Source organism: Dryas octopetala, chromosome 8, assembly GCF_963921425.1.
Source record: "Dryas octopetala chromosome 8, drDryOcto1.1, whole genome shotgun sequence".
Taxonomy (NCBI): domain Eukaryota; kingdom Viridiplantae; phylum Streptophyta; class Magnoliopsida; order Rosales; family Rosaceae; genus Dryas; species Dryas octopetala.
In genome coordinates this window covers 16,850,692-16,867,219 of record NC_141373.1, presented here as the reverse complement: position 1 = coordinate 16,867,219, position 16,528 = coordinate 16,850,692, and the positions used below count along the sequence as shown (strand labels likewise).

The 16,528-nt window shown below is 38.4% G+C and overlaps 2 protein-coding genes across 2 annotated transcripts; both read right to left on the bottom strand.

The window, feature by feature from the left end:
• Nucleotides 1–3,337: 3,337 nt before the first annotated feature.
• LOC147277682 (uncharacterized) lies at nucleotides 3,338–5,204 on the bottom strand. Its single transcript, XM_086254855.1, has 6 exons — nucleotides 5,156–5,204; nucleotides 4,882–5,055; nucleotides 4,681–4,788; nucleotides 4,520–4,589; nucleotides 4,329–4,427; nucleotides 3,338–3,783 (listed from the first exon to the last, which is right to left on the bottom strand). The coding sequence occupies exons 1-6, from the start codon at nucleotides 5,194–5,196 to the stop codon at nucleotides 3,694–3,696; spliced, it is 582 nt and encodes a 193-aa protein (XP_086110981.1). The 5' UTR covers nucleotides 5,197–5,204; the 3' UTR covers nucleotides 3,338–3,693.
• Nucleotides 5,205–8,426: 3,222 nt separating this feature from the next.
• On the bottom strand, nucleotides 8,427–11,823 carry LOC147277681 (uncharacterized). The gene is made up of 3 exons (XM_086255691.1): nucleotides 9,362–11,823; nucleotides 9,161–9,266; nucleotides 8,427–9,077 (listed from the first exon to the last, which is right to left on the bottom strand). The coding sequence occupies exons 1-3, from the start codon at nucleotides 11,821–11,823 to the stop codon at nucleotides 8,427–8,429; spliced, it is 3,219 nt and encodes a 1,072-aa protein (XP_086111817.1).
• Between the last annotated feature and the right edge of the window lie 4,705 nt (nucleotides 11,824–16,528).

The window sequence follows — 16,528 nt, the reverse complement described above, 5'->3', positions numbered from 1 at the left end:
ATGGCATACTCTCAATGATAAACACTCAAGAATTGGGTTGATATGTGCACTCAAAAGTATATGTGAGGGGAAATATGTAACAAAAACAATTAGCTCACATATGTACATAAAATAAAGGCACATTTTAGAAAGAATACTGATCTCATGAAAGGAAGACAAATGCTTGAAATAGAATCAATAACCAAAGGCTCCCTTCTTAAATAGACTCCACATCAGTATAATACACACTCTTGAGATCAGCTAGGGCTTTAATAGGGTTATAATGAAGGCTTAGGCTAGGATAGGGTATTGAAATGAAAAGGAAACACAAAGGGCTAATTTCATGGAATTGCAAGCATCAGTAGAACATTCTGAGGTACACTTTGCTTCTTTGCACTTCATAGCTCAATTTGAACTCTTTTTGCTCACTTTTTTTTTTTTTTTTTTCTTTTGAAACCGTCCCATCTCTTTTCTTTAATTTCTTTTCTTTTTCTTTTCTTTGGGCACGGTATACATACTTTTATGACACATTTTTGTACAAGCTATGCACTTTCACTTCTTTTTCACCTCAATCAACATATAAACAACTTGCAATACCATAAAAAGGGTAAAACGGGTAAAACGGGTATACACCCCCAAACTTAGGATTTGGTATGGGGTAACAAAGAAAACGGCTTAAAAGGCTCAAAATGGGTAACTAAGGATAAAACATGTAATGGGTAGGTTTTCAGGCTATGGGGTACACAAACAGGGCCTAAATCATTTCTCAAGAGTTATGCAAATACGACATGCTTTGTGTACACAAGAAAAGAGTTATAGCTCATTGATTCAAGATTATGCATATTCCAAGCAAATGACCAAATGAAAGACAATGAGATCAAAACGACTTATATGACAATGATAGAATCAGAGTGGCGCGCAACACTCAAGAATTGAAGAACAGGGCTCAAAAGCTCACTTAGGTCATGCAAGTCTACTCTATTATGCATATAATCGTTAGTAATGCTAATCACAACCTAAATTCATATCAACAAGGCCAAATGACATAGAATTGCAAGATATGCTATGGAACACTATTAGAATGAAAAGAACATCAAATATACACACAATACTAAAACATGCTCATAACAATCGTGCACACTCAAATCAATTAGTTGGGGACTCAAAACGACCTGAAACAACCAAAATGACTCAAAAACTTTTTGTTTTTAAAACAATGTCGCACACTTCTAAAGAATCACATCCATCACTAAGGTGAATGAGATCTAACGAAAACGTGCATTTTGATGTGGGTTTTGACACCCTAAGTTTAAAAACAAAAGAAAAAGTTTTTTTCCTAACCTAAAAACACCTAAAAACACTAAAAACGAAAATTTTTTTTTCTTTTTTTCTAAAAACACTCAAAAACACTTAAAACACTTAAAACACTTGTTCTAACCTAAAAACACTAACAAATGACAATTGCCCTTCCCCCCACACTTAAATGATACATTGCCCTCAATGTATATGAAATAAATGCAAGAATGATCAAAATAAGCGAAACGGGAAATTGCAAACATCCAAAACCAAATAAACACACCAAAATGAAAAATTGTCTTATGAAGCGAAATAAAGAAACTGTTTACTTGCGTACGCAAGCGTGGACACTCCAAGGGTAGGCGCGGCCTCCTTGGTCCTCGACGACTCCTCCTCCATTATTCGAAACAAAAACTTGGGTTGCCTCCCAATAAGCGCTTGTTTTTCTGTCTTCAGCCTGACATTGCCATCTCCTTTACTTGCGTCCTTTCCTCTTCCTCTTTTTTCCATTACTACTCTCGGCATTCCCTAGGAACGAACTGAAAAAGCTCTCCATCTCTGACTTCTCCTCTCCATAAAAAGTGATCTCCTCGCTTTGTGGCATCTCGGAAGTGAGCAAATACACCTCTTGCTTGGTGTAGTGCCGAATCTTCATGGTACTCTCCAATGCTTTGTACTCCATGTTAGAGGTGCACAAAAATGGTCTCCCAAGAATAATAGAGACGTCGCCCGGAATTCTCGGCACATCTAGCACTATGAAATCAGAGGGGATTAGTAATTTACGACATTTAACCAAAACATCCACAAGCATACCACAAGCTTTTTGGGCTGAAGAGTTGGCGAAACGAATGTCCACATCAAATGGTTGCAAATCAGCCTCCTTAAATCCAAGCCTCTCGAACTCAACCAGTGGCATGACATTGATAGCTGAGCCATTGTCAACTAAGGCATTGGCGATCTTATGCTCCCCTATGCTGCATGGTATGACTAACGAGCCTGGATCCTTCTTCTTGCTTGGAAAAGATGCAAAGAGATAACCACAAATCTCCCTAGGAACGTTGTGACTATGCCCCTGCTCCTCAACCTTCTTCTCAATAGACTTCAATTCCCTCATGGTTGCTGGAAATTTGGTGATGTCAATGTCCGGAATGAGGGGAATCACACGTGTATCAGCTTTCTCCTCAATCATTTCCGGATCCTCCTCTTCCTCACTATCCACGATCTCACACCACTACAAAATAGCAATCAGACAACGGATATTCACCGTTGTCTGAGTTTATAAATTTACCGTCGTCTAATCGAGTGTTGTCTATTCATACCCCCAATAGACAACGGATAAAATCCGTTGTCCTGGTGCACCTAAACAACGGTTATATATGCACCACCGTTGTATATACAACCTTTAAAATCAATGATTTGGAAGATACCGTTGTTGAGTGCCAATTTAAACATCGGTTTATGTTTAAAAACCGATGTGTATATATATGTTAAACAACGGTTATGTTAAGTAAAAGAATTGGTTTTACAACTATTTTAGGTCGAAACACGAGGTGTAATAGCCATTAAAACAACGGGTTTTTGTTCAAAACCGTTGTCTAATCTATTGAATAATATGTGTATTGCCATGTCTATAGGTGTTTCAAACTACGGTGTTTTATATGAAACCGTTGTATTCATGCATTAAGAAAATTAAATATTAACCATATAACCGTTGTATATACTTATTTGGTACATCGATTTTTGGATTAGAAACTGTTGTATGAAGGTACTTAGCACAATGGCTTCTTAAGATTTGTGTGGTATTCTTAAGAATTAGACAATGGTTTATTATATTGAACCATTGTAAGTCAGGGGCACAGACCACGCTTTTGATCGAAAAACTGTTGTATAATGTGCCTGTTTACATCTGTTTTTAGAAACTCCCAATTGTCTTTGACCACAATGCAATTATGAACAAACAATGCAGAATCTGATTGATGAGATAGGTTGTTTTGGTACAACCATTAATTGATTCCCTTCATAATTAACATTCCTAATAAATTATACATTTACAAAATACCAATTCACAATAATAAAGGATTGGAATTTCTAATATAACCAAATAATATAAGATATTTAAAGGTAGTAATTGTATATATGTACCTTGCTCCCTTAACCCAATTTCATTCACAAAACCAGCCATATATGCCATAAACAAAAACCCTCCATATATACCTTTCCAAAAAACTAGGCATCAATCTAATGAATCAACCTAATTGCTGCCATATATATATCAAAATATTATCCAGCAGCTAGCCTATCAATCATCCCAAGCTAATCTAGCAAAGTAATCAATATATCATATATACCCAAAGCTAGTCTAGCTAAACATATGGCCTACGTAAAAAAGGTGTCATGCAAAAATCCAACCAGAAATGTCTACATAAACTGGCCCACGAAGTTTGCCCATTCAGCCCGGACTTCATCGATATCTTCTTGGGTATAAGTGTTGTCCTGCCTTCGTTCCCACTGAAACAAGGCAAACATGGAGTACTAATTAAAAATAAAATTCAACCAAAAATTTTATGTAACAAAGATAATGATGTAACACCACAAATAGAAAGAAGAGGATTAGTTCTAAATCTCAATGTCCCAACCTCCCTGGCCCTCTATATTTGTGATGGCATGTCACTATCCCTGCTTGCATTTCATTTGTTCATATTGTTTTTTTTTTTGGGGGGGTAAGAGGCATTTGTTAATCTATGGTCTCAATTTAAAATTCATCTATTTCTAAGACCCATTTCCCATCTTTGTTCGGTTAATTGAAAGCAGTTGAGGTTCGTGGGACTATCAAGGTGGCGCCAACAAACACTTCCAAAACTTGAGCAAGCATATTCTATTATTACATTGTGAAGCTCAAGGTCTAAACAATTTATAAGTCATTTTGACATGATATTATATAGCTCCTAAGAGTAGCAAGGGTTCAAAATGTCGAAGTAAAAGACAATTATCATATCACTGCTCATACCAAAAACATGACCAACATAATGTCAGGTTGGCTGACTAATTCATACCTTATTCACAAAAGCTAAGCCCTCATCTTCAATTATTTCCTTCATAAAGCGCATAACAAAATAACCACACTCCTTGTCACTTGGTTGTTGAGGAATGCCCTAAATACAAATAAACATTAATTAGAATGAGCACATATATAGTTCATTTAGCAATTTGTTATTTGATGTTTAAAGCAAACAAGCCAACCTACCGCCATATTTTTCCAAATTATTGTTTTACGCCCTTGCCTATTCACTTGAGCATTGAATATTTTAATCCCGCTGTGGCATGATCGAAAAACCAAATGATTTCAACACTTTATGAGATATGGAGTGAAATTATAAACTGATGACAAAAAAATTACAGCCTTACTTGTCCACAACAGTTCTCCATTCATCACCGATCAGACGCCTTCTCATTGGGTCCATAAAATAGACAATCTCCTTCTCCGGATTGATAACCGTCAACATCCAATGATTTCTACGCATTTAAAATTCTCTTTAAATACATTACATGGCTGGAAATGTGTATTTACATTGACAATCAAAGATATTTTAACATTGAATAACTTACCCGGAATTGTAAGGGACTAAAAAAATCTTATCGTTAGAAGACGTGGCGAACCTATCTGCCAAGTGCCGTGTTCTTTCCGTTACAGTTCCACACCCTATTGCACCAGTTCGAGCAGGGTCTACGAAACCAACCATGTTTACCATCTTTGATCTCTTCACCACATTGTACAAGTACCTAAAAAATATTTAGCAAGTCAAATAGCTAGCATGATTGAATAATCTCATCTTTTTTGCTGGATATTAATATGTAAAAATCCCCTATTCATTTTTTTTACCTCATGTAAACCACAATACAGTTGGCTGATATTTCAACCATGCCACCAAATTGGGTAATATCTTCGGACAGTATGTAGGTTCTACGAGCTGCCCCAAAAACGTCCGCCTCTATTTCAAAGTTGATTGTTAATCCCTCATTCATTACATTTTGTGCATACATGCACAACAACTTCAGTGGCGTAGGCATTGCTTGCAGGTTCAACACAATTCCCTTCATCCTATCTTGCTTCTCATCTTTTGCTTTCTTCAACACAATCTTGTCCTGCCCAGCACACATCCAAAGCACATATAACATTATAAAAATTAATTGTAGGGCTGGGTTTCAATTCATTCAAACCTCAATGGAGTACTTATAATCATCAAAAATCAATATGTTGTATTAGTTGACTACTTAATTTGTACATGCAGCAGCTGCCAGCTTGCCAAGGTGTGTCGTCTATGAGTCAAATTATAAAAGAGTGTCTATGAGTCATATTCATGGTTACTTAATGAGAAAAATTAAGTGCTAGCTAGCTTTGTAGTTAGGCAAGGGAGAAATTGATCTCATGAATACAATGCATATTGCAGAGAGGGGTAATGGCCAAGTATTATTATAAATTTATAATAATACTTTGAAACAAGGTTTATAGTCAAATTATTGTATGTGAATTCAAATAAGTTGGGATGAAATATATACCTTCAAAACAATTTTCTTGTCCTGCCCAGATTCCAGGTGGACACAATCAGCATCCACATCGATCTTCTGCGTGTCTTTCTTGTCCACCTGCTGTTCAGCATTCTTCTTCATTTCCTTCTCCACATTTTCTTCAATATTGTCCTCAACTTTGTTCAGAATAAGAGTCTTCTTGACTGCATTGGTGCTTGCTTTATCAGAGCCATATCCAACAGTATGAGGAGTTGATGGAGTACCGGGATTAGGGGCTAACATCTCAGGGGTTGGTCCCTCAGCCTTGGAATTCTTCCCTTCCTCTATTTCATGAATTTTCTCCATCCAATATTTTCGTTCCTCAGCTATTATCTTCTCCCGCTCCTCTTCCATGATCTGTTTGACACTATCTCTGATTGTGTCTTTTATACTCTTTCTTGGAGGGAGCCTAAAGTAAGAACTAGGCTTTACATAACCTCCCACAGCTCTAACTCGCCCCGAGTGCTCAGGGGTCCCTAATGCCATTGTTAGCACATCAGTGGTACCAGAAATAGATAATGTGTCATCAGCTACCTGTTTCTTCAAATCCTCCTGAAACAATATATGTCTTATAAATAAACAAGGACAAATAAAGTTGATTTCAAATTTAAAAAGAAGTCAACATTGTCAGATCCAACATTGGTAGGATTATAATCAATACAATATCAGTAGCTTACTTACAATTCTGGCAGCAGTCTCCGCTACCTTTGCATTTGGGATCTTCCCACTTTTATCTTCGTGTGCTTTAATCCAAAGGGATGCCCGATCAAACTCCGCATCAGGCATTGTTTTCAGCTTTAAAACAAACAAATGATTAACATGTTAATAAACTTGATTAACATCTTAATATATATATTCAACCAAGGCAGTTAAAATTCACACTAACCAGTTCATCCTCCAAACCAGCATACCCTTTACGCGATAGTCTATGACGATACTCATGCTTAGATATCCTATCCACCTGTTCGTTGTGAAGTTGCTGCAAAATAGAATATTTCCACACAGTGATGACTCTATTTACAAGTTTAAAAACAACAATTTTATAGAAATAAAACAAAAGAAAAAGCTGACATGCAGACCAGGCCAAGGATCACTTGCATGGTCATCCCAATTCAAAGTCCTGGCAGCTCACTTGCCAGGACAGAAAGGGAGGATTTAATACACATGTACAAAAACAGCTGCATTAGTTGTGAGCCAGGACAGAAAGGGAGGATTTATTACTGGTACAGTAATATGCTATCTGCATTAGTTGCACATTAATGCATATGTAGCTAACAGCTGTGAGCCTGTGACTTGAATTGTGTGGTTGTTGTGGCTGTATGTTGTGTACTTGCAGGTGCATGCATGTTTTTATGATGCACAATTTGGTTTCAATTTCTTAAACCATTTTAGAAGCCACACATTGTATTTCAAAAACTGCTATAAATATAATCTGTAACCCTATCCTACTTCAGTTACATGCATTTTCAAACAAGAAAAAATAGGCATAATTAATATCTTACCTCCCACTGATCCGAAATCCTAGAGTTCACAAAGACCTTCCAATCTGCCTTCTCAATAAATTCATACTCTTTAGGAGGGTCAATTAATAAATCAGGTTGGTCTTTGTAAGGGAGTACATATTTAGTAGTCAGTCTAGACTTGAATTCCCTCCACTTAGATGATGCAGATGCTAACACCATCTTCCTACATTCAGCAGGTAGCACAAAAGCCATCTACTTGCATAGAGAAACACACGTTACACAATTTACATCTTAATAAAACTGTAATTTTATAAAGTTTTAGTATGATAATGTACTAGTCATATAAATGTGGGACAAATGTTGCTTACCTCTACATTTTCCCAAATTTTGGCCTTTACATGATCATCCACTTTCTTCCAAGTGTCTATGATAATTGGGACCTTTGTACGTGCTAAAGTCCCAATGTAAGACTGCATCTCGGTCGCTGCCTTCCCATGTGGCTGCCCTTTTGCATTGAACTCCACCGCCTTTTTGACTTTCATTATTTTTCGCCTTACAATGCGAGGCATTGTAACCATCCCCCTCTTATTCTTTCCATTAACTGAGCTCTCGGTGGTGGCAGTGTCCTTTGTCACCTTCGATTGAGATGAAGTGGGCTCAGCTGCCTTTGATTTGGAGGTCTTCTTCTTGGAGGAAGCCACTGCCTTTGCACCCATTGAAGTGGGCTAAGCTGATTTTGATTACTGTAAAAAATAAATAAATAAATGATTGAAACCTATAGAATTTACTACTAAAGATTTAATTTTCAGTACCAAGTAAAAACTCATGAATGGCAGTGTCATAGAGATATGCTACATATCCTTTCAATTAGATTAATAGAACTAACCTTTACTTATCTGTAGTTTCTGCTAAATTTTGCAAAGAATGCAAAGAATGCAGTAAAGCACCTGCAAAACAATACCAATCATGGATTAAAAGCTTTATATAATCAGATACATGGATTAAAAGCTTTATATAACCAGAAAAACACTTAACCAAAAATCACACATTAAAAATAAACACACAGTCATGGCTCAAGCAAAACAAAAAAACCAGTTACCTTAGATAAATGCCCTTTTGATACTACTGATCAATCCATATACCCTCACCATCAGGTCTAATGCAATTTGTAGGATTTTCACTAACAATGTCATCAAATGTCTCAATGGATGGAAGATCTCTGGTAAAAGGTTCATGATCCACTATAATATCCCCTAACTCATCATCATAATCGCAATCATTGTAATTTCTATCTTGGGTTGATAGAACAACAGACCATGCAGCATCTGCAGGGTCTTCCACGTAAAAGACTTGTTTGACTTGGCTAGCCAAAACAAATTGATCATGCTTGAAACCTATCCTACTAAGATTGACCAAAGTAAAGCCTAGATCATCTATTTTAATTCCATTTGTATTCTCAACCCAATCGCACTTAAAGATAGGAATTCTAAACTTGAAGTAGTCAAGTTCCCATATTTCTTGAATCACCCCATAGAAACACATATCTGTGATTATGGGGTTTTTATCTTTCGCACTAGAAATTTGCATTGTATCACCAACCCAACACACGCCACTGTTTTGAACAGCCCGAACTGCATCACGAGTCTTAGTATTAAAATGAACCCCATTAATGGAATAAGCATTAAATTTCGGGACTTCCATGCATGGCCCATCAGCGAGCCAACTCAGCGTGTCTGGTATGTCATTAGTTTCACAATTGAGGTCAGATTTAACCTGCAAGGATAAACACTCATTTACATACAAGCTAGGAATTACTTATATAGCTTAGTGCATCCTTTTAAGAAACTAACACTTACTCGATTCTTTAACCAAAGAATGAAAGTGCGATTGTGCTTATCTTGCAGCCACTTTTCATTTTTTTTGAACCTAGGATGTGTAGCCTTCAAATAGCTCATATGCTCACTACAAAAAATGTTAGAATCCTCAATTAATATTGACAGTTGTGCTACTCAAAGACTTAATTAATGAACATGAAAATGAAGTCAGATTTCCCTTACGCGATATAAGGTGTCACTTCCTTTGTATTCTCTAATACAAACAGATGGGCTTGGTCCAAAAGCTCACGATCAACCCTATGTATAGAAGCACCGGATAAGGGCTTACATTCCTTAGAAGATCCCTGATTGTGTCTTGATGGGATTCCAACAGTACTGCCACGAGAAAGATGTTCAAAGCAAAATTCCAAAGCTTCTTCAGCAATATAACACTCGGCAATGCAACCCTCGGGTCGATACCGATTCCGAACATACCCCTTTAGCACTTTCATATACCGTTCAAACGGATACATCCACCTAAAGTAAACTGGTCCACATAACTGAACTTCTCTAATAAGATGCACCGTTAAATGAACCATAATATCAAAAAATGATGGTGGAAAATACTTCTCGAGCAAACAAAGTGTAACCACTAGATCTTCCTGCGTCTTATCTAGTATAGAAGTATCCACCACTTTACTACATATAGCATTGAAGAAGAAACAAAATCTGATTATAGCATATCTCACAGGCTTCTCCAAAACTGAACGGATGGCCACGGGTAGTAATTGTTGCATGAAGGCATGACAATCATGTGACTTAAGGCCAACAAGTCTTAAATCCTCCATTGATACCAGACTCCTAACATTTGAAGAATACTGCTCAGGGACTTTCATACCAAAAAAAGAATTGCATACGGTTCTCTTCTCTTCCCTCGAAAGATTCCAACTAGCTGCAGGCAAATGAGTTCTTTTTTCTCCAACAATAGGTGCTAATTCAGTACGTACCCCCATGTCCAGGAGATCTAAACGAGCTGCAAGCCCATCTTTTGTTTTGGTAGGAATGTTCAACAATGTACCGATAATACTATCGCATACATTTTTCTCAATGTGCATAACATCGAGAATATGCCGAACATGAAGAGATTTCCAATATTCGAGTTGGAAAAAGATTGACTTCTTTTTCCAACACGCTCTTGTATCACCCTCCACCCGGTTACGGGGCCACTTTTTCTTCCCAAAAGGTAAGAAATTAAGGCTTTCCACCTTTGCCAATACTTCTTCCCCACTTAATGGCACAGGAGGTGGAGAAAATTCTTGACAATTATTAAATGCAGCCTTTTGCTTTCGATAAGGATGATGTCGTGCTAAGAATCTTCGATGGCCTATGTATGAGCATTTATTACCATGAACCAACCTGTGGGGTTTTGTGTGTTCTCCACATACTGGACATGCATTATATCCTTTTACCACACATCCAGATAAGTTACCATAGGCTGGAAAATCGTTTATTGTCCATAAAAGTACAGCTTTTAGAGTGAAATACTCTCCTTTGTATGCATCATACACTTCTGCAACTCCCTGCCATAGCCTTTTTAAATCATCAATCAAAGGTGCTAGGTAAACGTCTATATCATTTCCAGGTTGTTTAGGACCAGAAATTAATAGACTCATCATCATGAACTTTCTTTTCATACACAACCATGGTGGAAGGTTATAAGTGACAAGTAGAACAGGCCAGCAACTGTATCTACTACTTAAAGAGCTATGGGGATTGAAACCATCAGCTGCAAATGCGAGTCTTAGGTTTCTAGGATCTTCAGCAAATTCAGGCCACTTATAGTCCACTAACTTCCAAGACGGGGAATCTGCAGGATGCCGCATCTTACCATCATTCACTCTTCCATGAACATGCCAAGTCAAACTCTCAGATGTTTTACTAGACTGAAACATCCTTTTAAACCTTGGGATAATTGGAAAGTACCACAACACCTTTGCGGGCACTCCCTCCTTAACAGTTGAATCCTTACTTAACTTCCACCTTGACACAGTACAATTGGGGCAATTAACCTCATCAGCATACTCATTCCTATACAAAATGCAGTCATTAGGGCATGCATGTATTTTCTCATAGTCCATACCTAATGCACACAAAGTCTTCTTAGCCTCATACATAGACGTGGGTATTTTATTACCTGATGGAAGAAAATCCCCAAAGGCAATCAAGTAGTCAGTGAAACTCGCATCACTCAATCCATGCTTTGCTTTCAAATTGTACAATCTTACAAGTGCTCCCAACTTGGTGAATTTATCACAACCAGGATATAAAGGTTCATCGCCATCCCCAACCGAATTAATGAAATCGTTACAATCATTTGAACATTCTTCCTCTTCATTATCTACCATATCCACTGTTTCGGAAACAAAATTAGTATCTTGTTCCTCCACACATCTACCTACATTCGCAAATCTACTTGAAACTTCTCCATGCCATATCCAAGTTTGGTAACTTTGGTCAACCCCATTTAAATAGAGATGATCCCTTATAACTCCAATCCCAAATTGTCTCATATTTCCACATTTTTGGCAAGGGCAATGAATGAGGTTTGGGTTTCTAGCATGCTGTAATGCAAAATTGAAGAATTCTTGAATCCCTAACTCATATGCCCTTGATCTCCTATCCGCATACATCCATGACTTATCCATCTTTAATTCACCAAAAACAAACATATCATTTATAAAATCATACCAAATATTGACTCTATTGAAACAAAACAAAAAGAAATTAACACAAACTAAACATAACCACTATACCAGAACCCATAAACCTTGTACCTTTAACACACATATTTTTGGGTATTGGAGGGGCAGCAGCTATATATGCACTTCAATACAAAATTTCAAACTCCTAACTATTATTCCCATCAAATTCAAGTATGTTTTCTATAATGTGTAACAAAAGTAATGTGAATAGCATCAAGAAATCAACACAATCCCTACAATAGTCTAAAAATAAAACTGTACCAAACAAAGTAGTTATTCAACATGCAAGTACCAAGCTCAAACAAAGTAGTGAGTAATCCTAAACTATACCTAACTACATGCCAGAACCAACAAAACAGGGAAAACAAAAAAAAACCAAACAAGAAAAATAAAATGAAAACCAGCCTGATGAACTCACCTTTCCAATCCAATCAGTGCGCAGCCTATATTCACAATCCCCAAGCTCACTAAGCAATTCACCTCTTCAACTAATGCTGTCATATATAGGAAATTAATTATACAAGTTATCAAGATCTAAACAAAGCACAAAACCAAGCAGGAAAAAAACCCCGATATTTGGTGCTTTTCTAACCACAAAACAGAAGTGCACACCCTAACCCAAATTTGGGGCTTTTATTTAGAGAGGAAAAGACCCGTTCGAAATCTGATTTTTCATACCCATATTGAAATCTGTTTTTATTTAACAAATTTCATACCCTAACCCAAATTTACCTGAGTGATAGGCGAAGATGATGAACGGGAGTGCTTCTTTGGTCGATTAGTGTTGAAATTAGGGCACACAAATGGGCGACAAGGAAGGAGCTAGGAGGAGAAAGATGGCAGAAGTATTGAAGATTGAGCGATGAGTGAAACTTGGGCGATGAGTGAAGATTGAGCGACGAGTGCTTCTTCAGTCCCAGTGATGAGTGAAGATTGAGCGATGAGTGTACGAATTGGGCTGCAGTGAAGATTGAGGATGCAGTTGAAGTGTTCAATGGCGCTGAGTGCTTCTTCAGTCCCAGTGCATGCTTCTCGAATGGGGGCTAAGTGTTCTGTCTGAAGTCAAGAGGGTTTGACCCAAAAAGACTTAAGGCGCCAAAAGGGTTTCATTAAAGCGGGCGTGCGCTTTGACAATACAAAGACCCGCAAATTTTTAATTTTTGTGTAACTTGCCCTACACAACGGATTTTCCTAAAACTATTGTTTTTAATAATTTAGAAAAATCTATCCAACCAAATAGCATTGGATATGATACCATTATATAACGGTTTCTTAATACCCGTTGTGTATTAAATTAAGATAACGGATAAAATACTAACCGTTGTCTATTGACTGTTGTCTATTTATATAATTGTAGTGGTGTCAATCACCTCCTTAGTCTTGACCACTCTCACACTTTTTCTTGGAGTAGTCCTCAAGATAGCATTTACATGCTCCTCATTCTTCGGGTTGACGATGGGCTGACTTGGCAACTTCCCCTTCTCTCTCTGACCCAAAGTAGTGGCAATCTGACCCATTTGACTCTCCAAGTGTGCAATAGCCTTCGAATTGGCTTGCATCTGCTGCTCGGTACGGTTCATGAAGGCATTGGTGCTTTGGGCAAGGGAAGTGGTGCTTTGAGCAATCTGAGCAATCTTGTCCTCCAAACTAGACCTCTCAGCATTAGGGTGCACATACGGCTTGTTGGTGCTCCCACTAGCTTGCTGTCCATTGTTGTTGCTCCACCTGAAATTCGGGTTGTTCTTCCATCCAGGGTTGTAAGTGTTGGAATATGGATCATACGGCACCCTTGGATAGTTCCCAACCTGGTTCACTTGTTCCATGTCACCCCCTTGTCCTTGCACACTCATCATCTTCTCTTGAGCCAAAGATAACTTCTGCACCATAGTCTTGATTTCCAAAATCTGTCCCTCCATGGTGTTCGGCACATCAGCTACCTCATACAACCCTCTCTTTGGTCCTCCTCTTGCACGATTGGAATCCCATTGTTGAGAACTCAAAGAAAGCGACTCAAACAATTCTGTAGCCTCATCCTCCGTTTTGGACATGAATGCACCACCACATGCCGAATCCACCTTGGCTTGGTCTCTCTCCAATAATCCCTGATAAAAACAGCAAATCACATACCAAGGAGATAGGTTATGGTGTGGGCAGCTAGTAAGTAACTCATTGAATCTGTCCCAAGTCTCATGGAATGGCTCGTCCGCTTTCTGCACAAATCCAAGGATCTCCTTCCAAATCGAATTAGTCTTGGAAATGGAATAGAACTTGTTCAAAAACTTGCTCGAAAGATCATCCCATGTCGAAATGGAACCACTGGGCAGCGAATACAACCACCTCTTTGCCTTGTCCTTAAGCGCAAAAGGGAACATCCTCAAACGGTACTGATCGGCATTCAGGCCCCTCAATTGTGCGGCTTCACAAACCCCGGAAAACTCCTTCAAAAAGTGGATCGGATCCTCCCCATTCAGCCCATGGTAGCTCGGCAACAAGTGAATCTGACCACTCTTGATTTCGAAATCAGTGGCTATGGTGGCATACCGAATGCACGATGGTTGAGTGGGCAGCGAAGGCGCTGAAAAGTGGCTCAGGGGCTGCGGAACCATCTCATTTGCTTCTGCCATGTCGACACCCTCAGTCTCTTCACTACTCGAATCTGATGCACTAGGTTGCGGGCTGACTTGTGATGCACCTAAAGCTTCGTTCTTGAGCCTCTCCAACCTAGCAACAAGCTCAGGGTTCATAAAACACACCTAATCAAGAGAAAACACACAATCAGTAGAAAGAATGCATATAAAGGCATGACATTTATTTAAAACTAAAAATTAACAAAAACTGAAATCTAACTAATATAACCTAATTCTAATGACTAATTACACCAATTCATTGATATTAGACAACATTCCCCGGCAACGGCGCCAAAAACTTGTTGATGTGTTTTCTTAGAACAAAACAAACAATTATCTCATTCTAAGTTTACTCGCAAGTGCACGAATCGCATCAGTAGCAAAGCGTACAAGCACGAGGTCGATCCCACAGGGAATGGTTAATAAACAACAAATCAATGCAATTAATCACTAGAATAACTAAATGGGGGGGTTTTGAAAGATGGACACACACGCACACATCACCACACGCACACACACTTTATTCTATCTTGCAATGTTAAGTTTTCAGTTTCAAATCATATAAGCATGCAATAACCATCCAAGGCTAATGACAGTTAATTTGAACACAACATATTAAAGTTTGACAGCTAAAAAGGTTTGGCTAGTTACTTTCTCGCCATTGTTCTCCTAATGCATAAACTAAGAGCTTCTTGGGCCTTCCTTAGCTAGTTAACCTACATGTTCCCTAGTTCAAGCTAAGGCAGCTGTTACCCATGCAGGAGTCATTAAGTTTTATGAGAACGTCAAACATGCACAACATATAAGCTTTGACTATTTCCTTATAGAGGTCGCCCAACCCCACTACCAAGAATAATCCCTTATTCCCTTGTTACTTGTGGTTTAGTGTCTTTGACTATTTCACAGCTAAACCTAACAGATAAACTAGATGCAATTACCCTAAGGTGGCCAGTCAAAGGATGCAAACAACTAGTGACGGGGGTTCTAATAGATAGTGGAAATTTAATATGCGCAAACATCAAACTAACAGACCAAGAGACGGATAAACGATTTGTTAAAGCATACGAATCCATTAATCGATCTACGACTAACATGCAAGATAGAATAACTAACCTACATAATTAAATAAAATAAATAAAAACAAAACAGCAACAAATAAACAAAATCTCAATTCATGATTGTTAACGGAAATCAGAAATGCAAAGTTGATGAATTTGAAGGCTTACACGAATTGAAATCAGAAATACAACTAAACTAGATTGGAAGAAAATATAAACTAATTAGAATCTGAAACATACATTAAATAGAACCAAAGCTATAACTAATGAAATTTAGAAACTCAATTAAATAAATTCAGAGTCACAAGCTAATTAATTCAGAAACATAAACTAACATGGAATCAGAAAACTAGAAGAAAAAAATTAAAGAAACCAAGTGAGAGGGCTGCGGCAAGGCAAGAGAGAAGGCAACCTCCACAAGCAATTGGCTCACGGCTAGGGTGAGCTAGGGCTTGCGGCAAAGGGTCCTCCTTCCTTGCTGCCACGCCACTTCCTCTTCTCTCTCTCTATTTCGGCTAGCTCTCTCTCACTTTTCTGAAATCTAAAACTGAAAGTAAACTAATGAAAACAGAAAATTAAACTAGGAGAAGGGTGGGATTTCGGCTGGAGGAAGAGGTGAAAAAGTGATCCCCAAAAGTCTGAATGAGAGGGACTTATATAGAGGAGCCTTCCTTGAGAGGCAAGGAAGAGGAACTTGCGGCTGCTAGGGTTTGCATCTCCTAGTTCCTTGCGGCTTCAGCTAGGGTTAGCTGACTAGGGCCTTGCGGCATGGGCTGCTCCCCCTTGGGCTTCAGTGGCTCACGCCTAGCCTAGCTAGGGTCCCTCTTTGGCGCATGGGCTGGTAGTCTTGGGCTTTGGGCTTGCATGTTGGGCTTGCATGTTGGGCTTCCATGTTGGGCTTCAGTTACTTGCACAAGATGGGTTAGGGTTTCACTCCATGGGCTTCCATCTTGGGCTTGTCAC

What these genes read in the sequence shown, in the direction of transcription:
- LOC147277682 (XM_086254855.1), bottom strand. Translation starts at nt 5,196, where the DNA reads ATGGTTGAAATATCAGCCAACTGTATTGTGGTTTACATGAG. An exon ending in TTAGTCCCTTACAATTCCGG is followed by an intron (nt 4,789 to 4,881) that starts GTAAGTTATTCA and finishes TTAAATGCGTAG; the next exon opens with AAATCATTGGATGTTGACGG. An exon ending in TAATTTGGAAAAATATGGCG is followed by an intron (nt 4,428 to 4,519) that starts GTAGGTTGGCTT and finishes ATTTGTATTTAG; the next exon opens with GGCATTCCTCAACAACCAAG.
- LOC147277681 (XM_086255691.1), bottom strand. Translation starts at nt 11,823, where the DNA reads ATGGATAAGTCATGGATGTATGCGGATAGGAGATCAAGGGCATATGAG. An exon ending in GAAGTGACACCTTATATCGC is followed by an intron (nt 9,267 to 9,361) that starts GTAAGGGAAATC and finishes CATTTTTTGTAG; the next exon opens with TGAGCATATGAGCTATTTGA. An exon ending in TTCTTTGGTTAAAGAATCGA is followed by an intron (nt 9,078 to 9,160) that starts GTAAGTGTTAGT and finishes TTATCCTTGCAG; the next exon opens with GTTAAATCTGACCTCAATTG.